Source organism: Geotrypetes seraphini, chromosome 4 (assembly GCF_902459505.1).
Source record: "Geotrypetes seraphini chromosome 4, aGeoSer1.1, whole genome shotgun sequence".
In the NCBI taxonomy this organism is placed as follows: Eukaryota; Metazoa; Chordata; class Amphibia; order Gymnophiona; family Dermophiidae; genus Geotrypetes; species Geotrypetes seraphini.
In genome coordinates this window covers 211432995-211446220 of record NC_047087.1, presented here as the reverse complement: position 1 = coordinate 211446220, position 13226 = coordinate 211432995, and the positions used below count along the sequence as shown (strand labels likewise).

The following is a 13226-nucleotide window of genomic DNA, read 5'->3' as shown; positions in this document are numbered from 1 at the left end:
GTGAATCTACCTCTTAGAGAGTTTGTGTACTTGTTCACGTTCTCTGCAGTATAAAGGAAAAACCATGATAACATTGCGTGAGAATGGTGTTTACAATCTGTTCTTGTTGTTTGCAGTAGTACAGTTCCTGAAAATGTCCACGGACTGTGACATCGCCAATAATGAAACATAATCTCTATTTTCTCATAGACTTAATGTTCCAGCAGTACATGTTGCACCTCAAAATCGCAGAAAGTGAACAGTGGACCCTGTTGAGAAAATAGGGTTAGGTTCCTGCATGGGACAGCACTGTAGATGCTTGTAATTCACTTTGTACACTTGGGGGCCATATCTCCAAGCAAACACCAGACGCAAAGTGAAAATGAAAGCAAAGAAAACTGTTAGAGCATGTCTGCGTAATACGCAAATATAGTGGTGCGAATAGGGAATATTGGTCACAATAGATGCAATTGCAGATGCACAAAATCACACATCAGGAAAGCACAAATAGCGAGAACTGACTATATACATTTTTCAGAACAGTAAACTGTTCAGATTATTGGAATTAGAGCAGATATGATCTTATCAGTTATTAAAATTGCAAGGCACTTTAGTGCATCATTTTATTGTCAGAGTACAATATGTACACTTTTTTGGTATCCCTTCATCATAATTTAAGAGCTGGTGGTGTATTATAAACTAGTTGTGTTCTATTGAGGCAGACGTACTATAAACTATTATCCCAGGACAAGCAGGCATGATATTCTCACATGTGGGTGACGTCATCTACGGAGCCCCAGTGCGGACAGCTTTTCAAGCAAACTTGATTGAAGTTTCAAGTTTGCTACACTGCACCACGCATGTGCATGCCTTCTTGCCCACTAGAGGGCGCATCCCCACCTCGTGGTCCTCAGTTCATTCTCTTCCGCGGAGCCAGAAGCCCTGTGGAAATTGTGCTCTTAGTATTTGCCTTCTGTCACCGCGGCTGTGTCTTTTTTTCGACTCGGTCGCTGTGTTTTTCTTTGTTGTTCTTTTTATTTCCTTCAGTTTTCGTAAAAAAAAAAAACAAAAAAAACCTTTTCCGTTCAGCTCCGGGGGCTCCCGGTAGCCGCGGCCGCGGGACCTCGCTTGTTCCCGGCCGGTTTTTGGGCCCATGTCCCGTCCTGTGACGGGCTTTAAAAAGTGCACCCGGTGCGATCGGCTCCTTTCGATCACCGATCCTCACCGGTGGTGCCTGGGCCCTGAGCACCCCACCGACGCCTGTTCCCGGTGCTCTACTTTACAGCAGAGAGCTTTCCGCCGCCGTCGGGCTCGTATGGCGGAGCTCTTTGCCGTTGACCCCGCGGCGGGGAAGGCCTCGGCTTCGGCCCCGGCCTTGACCTCGGCCTCGACTCCTTCGTCCTCGCCCCGGGAGCCCGCGGCGTCGAAGCCAGTGTCTTCGACCCCGAAGTCGGCGAAGGGTAAGTCCTCACTTCCTTCTTCAGTTTCAGCCTCGAAGAAGCCATCCTCAAGTTCCTCGGCGGGGGCGGGTGGGTCGTCCTCGGCCCCGCCCCGAGCGCCGAAGTCAGGTGCCCCGCGGGAATACTCGGTACCGAGGTCGCCCTCGAGGGAGCACCCGACGGCCCCGGATCTGCCGACTATGATGGAGGTTCCCGTCTTCCAGGACTTGCTCCGGGCTCTCATCGCCTCGGAGCTGTCCGGGGCCCTCGCGCACCTTCAGCAGGCTTCGGCCTCGACTGCCCCAGCGTCAGTGACCTCGGTCTCGGTGCCCTCGACTTCGGGCCCGGGGGGGGTTTTGGCCTCGGCCCCGACTTTGCCCTCGACCTCGGTTGACCAGCCTGAGCGGAGTGTGCGGCCTCGGGACAAGGTGCAGCGAGTTCGGAGGATCTCTTCCTCTTCGTCCTCGTCGAGGTCCTCCCGGGGTTCCTCGCCCTCGGGTCGGCCTCGGGCGAAGCGTCGGTCGAGGAAGCCCAAACGCCAATGGGCCTCTCCTCGACACCGCGGTTGCTCCTCGCCGACCGGGGCGGAGACCCTGTGGGTCTCCGAACTGCGCCTCGATAACCCGAGGCTTTTCCGTTCTTCAGAGGTTGAGTGCTCGAGGGACTCTTCGCCAAGACGGAAGGGACGTGCCTCGGTGCCCCATACCCCGGGGACTTCCTGTAGGGGTTCCTCGGGGCATGGGCGGTCCCCGACCCCGTCCAGATCGCTCGGTGCGGCTTCTTGGGGTTCGGGGTCTGGCACGGGGAAGGAACCTCGTTACTCACGCGAGGCTTCTCCTTCCTTCTTGGCGAGGTGCTCGTCTCGATCTCCCTCTCCGCCTTCGAAGCCCTCCTCTTTCTCTAGATTCGTTCTTGATATGGGAAGGGCTTTGGACCTTGATCTGGGAGCAGGATCGAAGTACACCAAGGAGCTTTTGGAGGAGCAGGATTTGCCCTCTCCCCCCAGAGAGACGCCTCGGCTCCCTTTCAATAAGGTTCTTACCCAGACCTTTTTGAGGAATCTTGACTCCCCTCTTACGGTCACAGCGGTGCCTTCTAAGATGGAGTCAAAGTATCGCACTGTCCCGTCTAAGGGCTTTGATAAGGCACAGCTGTCCCACCAGTCCCTACTGGTGGAGTCAGCTCTGAAGAAGTCGCAGCCTTCCAGGGTCTCTGCGGTGGTTCCCCCCGGACGGGAGGGACGGACCTTGGACAAGTTTGGTCGTCGCCTCTATTCCAACTCTTTGATGGCGACCAGGGTCCTGAATTACGCATTCACCTTCTCGTCTTATTTGAGACAGATGGTGAAGTCGTTGCCGAGGTATCATGGAGTCATGCCAGATTCCCATAAAGAGGATTTTGGGGCCTTTATGTCCAATTTGTCTCAGCTGCGTCTCTACCTCTTCCATGCTGTGTATGACGCATTTGAGCTCACCTCTTGTGTGTCCGCCTTCGCGGTGGCGATGCGCCGCCTGGCATGGCTCCGTACCCTGGATATGGACCCAAACTTGCAAGAGCGTCTGGCCAATCTTCCATGTGTTGGCTCAGAGCTGTTTGATGAATCCTTGGAGGCAGCGACCAAGCGTTTGTCTGAACACGAGCGCTCTATTGCCTCATTGGTCCGTCCTAAACCCCGGGCTCCGCCGCAGAAGCCGTTTAGACCTCCTCCGCGGCGGTACCCGCAGAAGTCGACGCCGGCCTTCTCCAGGCCTCCGCCCCGGCGTCCCCAGCAGCAGGGCAGAGCGTCCCAACCAAAGCCTCTGGCGCAAGGAGCGTCTAAACCTGCTCCGTCTTTTTGACGTGATGCGCGGTTGGGGGCGGGCCCCCTCCGCACTGTCAAAGGACCCCCTTCCTATCGGGGGCAGATTGCAGGCCTTTCTTCCAGCCTGGGCCGAGATCACGTCGGACGCTTGGGTGCTCCGGATCATCTCCGAGGGCTACTCGCTGAACTTCTTAGCCACGCCACCGGAACATCCGCCGGGGGCTTCTCTTTGCTGTCGAGACCAGCTTCCTCTTCTCCTGTCAGAGGCCAGGTCCTTGTTGGGCCTTCGGGCGGTGGAGCCGGTGCCCCCGAACCAAAGGGGACGGGGGTTTTACTCCCGTTACTTTTTGGTCCCGAAGAAGACAGGGGACTTGCGCCCCATTCTGGACCTCCGGAGGCTCAACAAGTTCCTTGTCCGGGAGAAGTTCCATATGTTATCCCTTCCAGTCCTGTACCCTCTGCTAGACTCGGGGGACTGGATGTGCTCCCTGGACCTAAAGGAAGCATATACGCATGTTCCGGTGCATCCCGCCTTCCGCCAGTTCTTACGGTTCCAGGTGGGGGAGTTGCACCTCCAATATCGCGTCCTTCCCTTTGGGCTGGCCTCGTCTCCTCGGGTCTTTACGAAGTGTATGGTGGTGGTCACGGCTGCCCTAAGATCTCAGGGGCTGCAGGTCTTCCCCTACCTGGACGATTGGCTGATCAAGGCTTCATCCCGGGAGGGGGTTATCTCAGCGACCCGACAGACTATCATTTTCCTTCAATGTCTGGGGTTCGAGGTAAATTTTCCCAAATCGCAATTGTGCCCGGCTCAATCCCTTCAGTTTATTGGGGCCGTGCTGGACACGGTTCGCCTTCGTGCGTTCCTTCCCTCGTCGAGACTGGAGGCTCTGCTTCGCCTGGCCCGTCAGATTTTGCTGCAGCGCTCCGTCTCTGCGCACAGGCTGATGATTCTACTCGGCCACATGGCTTCGACAGTTCATGTCACGCCGTTTGCCAGATTGCATCTGAGACTTCCTCAGTAGACCTTGGCCTCCCAGTGGCGTCAGGATCGAGACCCGCTCTCCCTTCCTGTGACGGTCACTCCTTCCTTGAGACGATCGCTCCGTTGGTGGACCAGCTCTTCCAATCTTTCCGGGGGTTTGCTCTTTCTCGTCCCTCCACATCGCAAGGTCCTGACCACGGACTCTTCGGAGTACGCGTGGGGGGCTCACCTCGACGGTCTGCGGACTCAAGCGCTATGGTCGGCGGAGGACCGTCTTTGTCACATCAATGTGTTGGAGCTTCGGGCCATTTTTCTGGCAGCTCGAGTGTTCGGTCATCTGCTGCGAAATCAGGTGGTCCTGGTACGGACGGACAACCAAGTGGCAATGTATTATGTAAACAAGCAAGGGGGAACAGGCTCCTGGTCCCTGTGCCGGGAAGCCTTGCGCCTTTGGGAATGGGCGACCTCCCAGAACATCTTCCTGCGGGCGGTTTACATTCAGGGAGAGAAGAATTGTCTGGCCGACAAACTCAGTCGTCTTCTCCAGCCGCACGAGTGGTTGCTAAACTCCCGAGTTCTGCGCGAGGTCTTCGACCGCTGGGGGACGCCTCAGGTGGATCTGTTTGCCTCCCTGGAGACTCACAAACTGCCCCTTTATTGTTCACGAATTTACTCCCAGGACCGTCTCGAGGCAGATGCCTTCCTTCTCGACTGGGGAGGGAGATTCCTTTATGCGTTTCCTCCTTTTCCTCTGATCTTGAGGACGTTGGTTCACCTCAAGTCATCCGGAGCCACTATGATTCTCATCGCGCCTCGTTGGCCTCGTCAGCACTGGTTCTCCCTGCTCCTTCAACTCAGTGTCAGGGAGCCTCTACTTCTGCCTGTGTTTCCCTCTCTGCTGTCTCAGAGTCGGGGTTCGCTGTTGCATCCCAATCTTCAGTCATTACATCTGACGGCTTGGTTCCTTTCCCCCTGACTTCGGCGGTCAGGGAGGTGTTGGAAGCCTCGCGCAAGGCCTCGACTCGGCTTTGTTATTCCCAGAAGTGGACCAGATTTTCATCCTGGTGTACCTCGCACCATCTGGATCCAAGTTTGGTTCCGGTGTCCTCTGTTCTGGAATATTTGTTGCATTTGTCCGAGTCTGGGCTGAAGACAACTTCCATCCGGGTACATCTTAGTGCTATTGCTGCTTTCCATCGGCATCTATTATATTAATTCATTCTTTTATAATATCAAAAATTGATTATTGTAATGCCTTATTTCTAAATATTACTAATAAGGAAAAAAGGAGACTATAGATAATTCAGAACACAGCCGTAAAATTAATTTTTAAAGCAAAAAAGTTTGACCATGTTTCCCCACTCTTAATAGATGCGCATTGGTTACCTATTGGCCACAGGATCATGTTTAAAATATTGTTTCTTATTTTTAAGACATTGGCATCTAACGAGCCACAGTTCATTTCCAAATCACTGATTCCTTATAAACCTAAACGTTCCCTGCGATCATCTGAACAAAATCTACTCTCTGTACCGTCATTGAAGATTATTGGGACCAGAAGATCAGATATGTTTACAGTTATGGGCCCACAATGGTGGAATACTCTGCCTCAGTATATTCGATCTGAACAAGATATTGTAAAATTTAAAATACTGTTAAAGACCCACTTATTTAAAGATGCCTATGATTCTTAACATTAGTTTATTTCAACTAATTTTAAAATTTGATTATTTCATTACATTGTGCTTTGGTTTTATAAATCCCCTCCTTTTGTTTTTTCCTTTTTCTAACCAATCCCAAATATTGTAACTTTTAACCCTATTCCTCAAACTCATGTCTGAATTGTTTTAAATTTGAAATTTAAATTTATTTTGTAAGTTTCTTCTATCTAAATTATAATATGTACATCGCCTAGAAATTGTAATAGGCGATTTATCAAAAATTAAATAAACTTGAAACTTAAACTTGAACTTGAAACTTGATCTAGAGGGACGTTCTCTCTCTCTTCATCCTCTGGTGGTTCGTTTCATGAGGGGTTTAGTTAATATTAATCCTCCTCTGAAACCTCCTCCTGTAGTTTGGGATCTTAATGTGGTCTTGGCTCAACTGATGAAACCTCCTTTTGAGCCAATTGACAAGTCTCTTCTTAAGTTTCTCACTTGGAAGGTGGTCTTTTTACTTGCGCTCACGTCTGCTCGTCGGATTAGTGAGCTACAGGCTTTGGTTGCGGACCCGCCCTTTACTGTATTCCATCATGACAAGGTGGTTCTTCGCACCCATCCTAAATTTCTACCTAAGGTTGTGTCTGATTTCCACCTCAATCAGTCTATTGTTCTTCCGGTGTTCTTCCCCAAGCCCCACTCTCATCCTGGTGAGGCGGCGCTTCACACGCTGGACTGTAAGAGGGCGTTGGCTTTTTATCTCCAACGTACCAAGTCTCATCGGAAGGTTCCTCAATTACTTTTGTCCTTTGATCCTAATCGGCTGGGACATCCTATTTCCAAGTGCACCTTGTCCAACTGGCTAGCTGCTTGTATTTCTTTTTGCTACGCTCAGGCTGGTCTCACGCTCCATAGTCGAGTCACGGAGCATAAGGTCCGGGCGATGGCAGCTTCTGTTGCTTTCCTCCGGTCGACTCCTGTGGAGGACATATGTAAAGCTGCCACTTGGTCTTCGGTTCATACGTTCACCTCCCACTACTGTCTGGACACTTTGTCCAGAAGCGACGGCCAGTTTGGCCAGTCGGTGTTACGTAACCTGTTTTCCTAAATTGCCATCCTCCCACCTGCCCTTTTTTGGTTGGCTTGGAGGTCACCCACATGTGAGAATATCATGCCTGCTTGTCCTGGGATAAAGCACAGTTACTTACCGTAACAGGTGTTATCCAGGGACAGCAGGCATATATTCTCACAACCCGCCCTCCTCCCCGGGGATGGCTTCTTTGCTGGTTATGGAACTGAGGACCACGAGGTGGGGATGCGCCCTCTAGTGGGCAAGAAGGCATGCACATGCGTGGTGCAGTGTAGCAAACTTGAAACTTCAATCAAGTTTGCTTGAAAAGCTGTCCGCGCTGGGGCTCTGTAGATGACGTCACCCACATGTGAGAATATATGCCTGCTGTCCCTGGATAACACCTGTTACGGTAAGTAACTGTGCTTTATCAGTATGTCCTCATTTTCTATTTTAGATGACTAGGTCATGGCTTTTTACTAGGGCATTGTATCACCCTATATAATTTGAGTAAGCTGATGAGTCGTAATGGTTTTATGGTTCTTAAATTTGCATTTGGTTACGTGTAAAGCTATGAGTTTTAGGCTTTAGGTGTGTTTTCACTTAATGTTTTATTGCTTATTCTAATTTTGTAACTCAAACTATTCTTGTAATAGCAAAAGAAATTAATGTAATAGTATCATAGTATCAATTTGTACAGATTCTGAAATGGTATGACATAAGGCAATCTCCAGTAGCTGTCATAATATTGATAAATTATGAACTAATGTGCATCTTGGCAGGCCTCCTGTTACTGTACATACTCCTCTCAGCAGAAAGTTCCATCTACCAAAATGTTCTAAAATTTCACATCTACGCATGCATGAATATGGTTCCTCTTCTTTTCTTGATGAAATACCATATTTAAGAATATGCACTAAACATGCTAGACAGAGCTTTTCTTCCACACACTGTAAAGTCTTAAATTAATTCATTTTCAATCATTATTGAAGGAGGGGCATTATAGCATGCAGAATAATAGTCTGTATGAAATTCATTGGGTTAATGTAGTGTCCATTTTCTAAGGGATCTGCTTTAATGTTCTAGTCCTTATGTTTCTGGTTTACACTTAGGAGCAAATGTATTTGTTTATCATAGGTGTTTTGGGGGAGTTTCAAGATTCTGATGATTTTATTCCTCTCTTCTTTAGGTATTCGTTACAGCACAGAGGTCAGTGTGGATGAAGTTAAAGCCTTGGCTTCTTTAATGACATATAAATGTGCTGTAGTTGGTAAGTTATACTGCATTTTATTTGTTTTATCACATTGCTTTCCACCTCCCCCCCCCCCCAATTGACTTCCTGGGAAACTGGAATTCCGCAGGGCTGAGAGCTGGAGGGATGTCACCTGGAGACTAACCTCCTTCAGTGGTCTTGAGACATGAATTGATTTGGGGATTCACAAACAAAATTTAGAAGTAAAAGCATTTACAGGACTAGCTCTAGTAAACTTTAAGGATTTGCTAATTATAGTGATATGAATTTTTCCCTATTGCATATGTAATTCTAAACTGTTTCTGATTAAATAAAATTTAAGACATTGTTGTTTACTTTGGTTCCCTTTGATTTTAAGTATTGCATCCTTTTTATTTAAGGAACAGTTATCCAACAACCATGTGAAAAAGTAACTGCCTCCTTAATTACTCAGGTATTCAAATGACCCAATTTTAATTAGATTCAGCTGTTGTATGCAGATATTCCCCTGTCAAGTCATTTTGGGTGTCTTAAAAACCTGTCCCAATTTGCTGAAGAGAAAATACAAAGTTGTAAGAAATATTTCCAAGACCTTATGCTTTTTAGGTTGACTGCAGGGTTGAATCTAAACCTTATACATATATTGAATCTTAGAGTACTTGAATGTAAAGACTGCCTTAACATGGTGACAGTTACCTGCCAAAATGGGGCCGAAAAAACCTGGTTGCCTCTTGGAGCGGTGAATGGCCTTGTCCCCGCAGTTAATTGAGGGAACGCGTGCAAAATCTCAGATTGCTGGGTCTAGGAGCCCCCTCCCTCCTTCCTCCCAATCACAGTCCAGGCATCTCCTCCCTCCTTCCCTGGCAATTTTTTTTTTTATTTTTCTCTCAACAAGTAGCCGGAGCCTTGAAGTCGTGTGTGGCTGCCGAAAACTTCTCCTCTGATGCAACCGGAAACAGGAAGTTGCGTTGGAAGGAGAAGTTTTCGGCAGCCACACATGACTTCAAGGCTGCAGCTGCTTGTTGAGAGAAAAATAAAAATCATTAGAGAAGGTAAGGGAAAGGGAGGGAGATGCTCGGAGAAGGGGGGAAATGGGGAAGAGTGGGGAGAAGATGCTGAAGGAAAGTGGGTAGAAGAGAGTGGAACAGACACTGAAGGGAATTGGATGGGAGGAGGGGATAAAGAAAAAAGGCACATGCTGGATTGGGGAGACAGATACCAGATCTGAGGGGAGGAAAGGAGGAGAGATGCTAAAAACTACCTGGGGGAGGGAAGAAAAGATGGAAGGGAAGAAGACAGAGATCCCAGACTATGGGGGAAGCGGAGGGAAGAAGATGGGTGTCAGTCCAATGGAGGGGGGGGTTGGAGAGAGAGAGATGGAAGGGAGAGGCACAGTAACAGAGCATGTGGAATAGGCAGAGAGAAGGTAGACAGTTGATAGAAGGAATTGAATGAGGAGAAGATGGCAGAGATGAGACGACAAAGGCAGAAGTACACTTTTTTTTGCTTTAGGATAAAATAGTATATTAGTTGTGTTGACAAAACATTTATAAACAAAGCCCTGCCAGCTGAAGATCTTTCTCTAGTTCGGCAGCCAGAACTTTGATTTATAAAATGACAATTGTACAGAATATTGTTTCTTTTTATACTTTAATAAAAATAAGTTCAGTATAAATTCGAGATTTGTGTGGATGGGATCAGATGGTTTGTGGGGATGGGGACTGAACTCGCAGGGACAGGGATGGAGACCGAGCTCACGGGGACGGGGCGGAGATGGGGACAAATTTTTCCTCATGTCATTCTCTAGTATGTAGCTTAGAGTTGAAGGATTACATGCAGCATCGCTGTGAATTGTGTCCTGGTAAGGAGGTGTTTGAGCATTACTTTTCTGAGTTATTCAAGGACTATGACCCAATGATTTAAATGGTAGGTTCATATGGACTGTGATACTTTAGATACCCACCAGTTGAGCACTGAAGACTTCATAGCAGAAATTGCAGCAAAAATATTCCAACTTAATTGGCCACCACTTTTATTTTCAAACTTCAGAGCTTCTGTCTCAGGATCCTAATAAAACGTACAAGTAAAAGAAGATAATGCCATTATCTTAAAGGAGTTTGTAGAGAAATATTCCTTTATTGTCCAGGATGCAGCCCAAGGTTTTCATTGGAGATATAGCCAGGCTACTTTGCATCCATTTATGATATATTTTTATTCTGGCTCAGAACTTCAAGATTTGAGTATCTGTATAATTAGTTATTGCTTATACAACCTTTATAAATGTGGGATATCATAAATGTCTTGGCAAACCAAACTTGGCACAAAACCTGAGCACTGAGTTTGTCTGCAGTGCTCAGGTTTTGTGTCTCACCAGCGGGTTTCAGTTTGGTTTGTCAAGACATTTATTATTCCACATTTTGTAACGGTTGTGTATTTAATTTCTCAGATCCCTGAGGAAGGCATGTTTTGCCGAAACCCGGCCCATATTGGGTCCCCCATGACGAATGTGGACATTATTTTTTTAAAAGATTTCTAGAACATTGGATTTCTAGAACATTCGACTTCTATAATTTCATTTGTTTGGGCTATCCTTGTTCTCCTGTGAAAATTTGGGTCTTCTCTTCTTGTTGCGACTTTGATTGTAGGGATGGTAAAATGCCTTGCAGCTTAAACAAGTTTGTTGTGACTACTTCGTCAGCCGCAAGCCTGAAGTCATAATGCCACTTTACAGAGCCATGGTGAGACCTCATCTGGAGTACTGTGTGCAATTCTGGAGGCCACATTACCGTAAAGATGTGCTTCGAGCCGAGTCGGTCCAGCGGATGGCCACTAGAATGGTCTCCGGACTCAAGGGTCTCTCATACGAAGAAAGACTGGGCAAATTGCAGCTCTATACTCTAGAGGAGCGCAGGGAAAGGGGGGACATGATCGAGACATTTAAATATGTCACAGGACGTGTCGAGGTGGAAAACGACATCTTCCTTCTCAAAGGACCATCGGTCACAAGAGGGCACGAACTCAAACTCAGAGGAGGGAACTTTAATGGTGACACCAGGAAGTACTTCTTCACAGAAAGGGTGGTGGATCACTGGAACAAACTTCCGATGCAGGTGATCAAGGCCACCAGCGTGCTCGACTTTAAGAATAAATGGGACATCCACGTAGGATCACTACGAGGGTCGAGCTAATGAACTAAGTCATTAGCACCCAGACTTAATGGGGTGGGTCAGTAGAGTGGGCAGACTTGATGGGCTGTAGCCCTTTTCTGCCGTCATCTTTCTATGTTTCTATGTTTCTACTGTAGATTCAGATCTTGATGCCACTTGATTTGTTCAACTTTTGCAATGAAAGTATTACTGGCATAACATTTTTGCTCATTTCCAAAAGATAAAATTGAGCAGGTTAGAGCAATTTTGGAGTCCTAGATTTGAGATTGGCCAAACAAGTGTTGGAATTGGGAAGAATCATCAGTTTTATACCAGTGATCTCAAACTCAAACCCTTTGCAGGGCCACATTTTGGATTTTTAGGTACTTGGAGGGGTGCAGAAAAAAAAATAGTTAATGTCTTATTAAAGAACTAGTCTTTAAGCCCGTTACATTAATGGGTGATAGAGTGTCTGTCTGTCTGTTGTTTATTTATCTCTCTCTCCTTGACTGCTGTCTGCCCCCAGAACACACCTCCCACCCAAAGCAGCCCCCTTTCCCTCTCCCTATCTCTCCATGGCTCCTTCTGTCTTCCCCCCAGAGTAAAACTGTCTTTCCCCAGCACACCTCCCCCCCCCAAAGAAGCCCCCTTTCCCTCTCCCTATCTCTCCATGGTCCCTTTCCCTCTCCCTCTGGCCCCCTGAATTAATCCCCCTGCTTACCTGGCCTGCTCCTCTTCAAAGCAGGTTGCGATCGTGGTGGCTGGCCCCAGTGAACTTCGCAGGCCGCTCCCCAACCCGGAAGCCCCCGCCCCCCCCGACGCGATCCCGTGCGTCAGAGGGAAAGTGCCACCGAGGCCAGAAAGCGGCCCACGAGGCCCGCCAAAGCCGGCCACGATCGCAGGCTGGCCAGAAGAGGAGGATCAGCGACAGCAGCGGTGAGCGAGGGCGGGAGGTATGGTTCCAGCTTGGTGAGGTGAGGGCGGGAGGTCTGCTGAGCTTCCTTCTGGTTGGTGAGGGCGGGAGGAGGGGCGTGGCCAGAGTGATCATTGGCCGGGTTCTAAAATGGAACATGGCCACGGATCACACACCACGGCCGCAGTAATCACGCTTTTTTAAAAGCGCATGCGCCACTAACCTTTTATTATATAGGATTGACAATTTTGCATGAGGTAAAACTCTATAGTTTATAAATCTTCCCCCCCGAAGGCCTGCATGTCCCCCCCCCCTTCTTTGCAGCGTCCTGCAGCTTCCCCCCTAGCCTCCCAGTCTTAGTTTCAGCTAATTACCGCAGCCTGCAGAGAAGATCGCCAGTGATGTAGCGTTCCTTGCAGGCTGCCATCCGCCTCCACAGCATGTTCGCTCTGCCGCGGTCCCGCCCCTCCTCTAACGTCAAGGACAGGATCGCGGCAGAGGGAACATGCTGCTGAGGATGACGGCAGCCTGCAAGGCTCACTACAGCACCGGCAATCCTCTCTGCGGGATGTGGTAATTATCTGAAGGTAAAAGCGGGAGACCAGAGAGGAAGCCAGAGGACGCTGCAAAGAGCAGGCAGCATTAAACTAAACCAAACCTTAAGTTTATATACCGCATCCTCTCCATAAAGATAGAGCTCGGCACGGTTTACAGGAACTTTAAAATAAGGAAAGGAAAATATAATAAGAATTAGTGATTATAAAAAGGGTAGAGAGATTTACATTTTTGAGAATAACCAAGTTTTCAGATGCTTATGGAATAATTGGAGGGAGCCCAGATTCCGCAGCAGGGCGGGAAAGTTATTCCAAAGCTCAGTGAATTTGAAGAAATATTTCCCTAATTTTCCTGGATAGATGACGTCTTTTAATGAGGGGAAAGATAGTTTAAGTTTTTGGGTGGATCTGGTAGTGTCAGGTCTTGAAGAATTCCAAGATAGTGGAA

General features: G+C 48.2%; 1 protein-coding gene across 1 annotated transcript in view; it reads left to right on the top strand.

The window, feature by feature from the left end:
* The window catches only part of GLUD1 (glutamate dehydrogenase 1), a 154307-nt gene that overhangs the window by 39884 nt on the left and 101197 nt on the right, over nucleotides 1–13226 (top strand). Inside the window, exon 2 of the mRNA XM_033941121.1 lies at nucleotides 8124–8204. Within this exon, the coding sequence (XP_033797012.1) occupies nucleotides 8124–8204 (81 nt within the window). The remainder of the gene's footprint in view (nucleotides 1–8123; nucleotides 8205–13226) is intronic.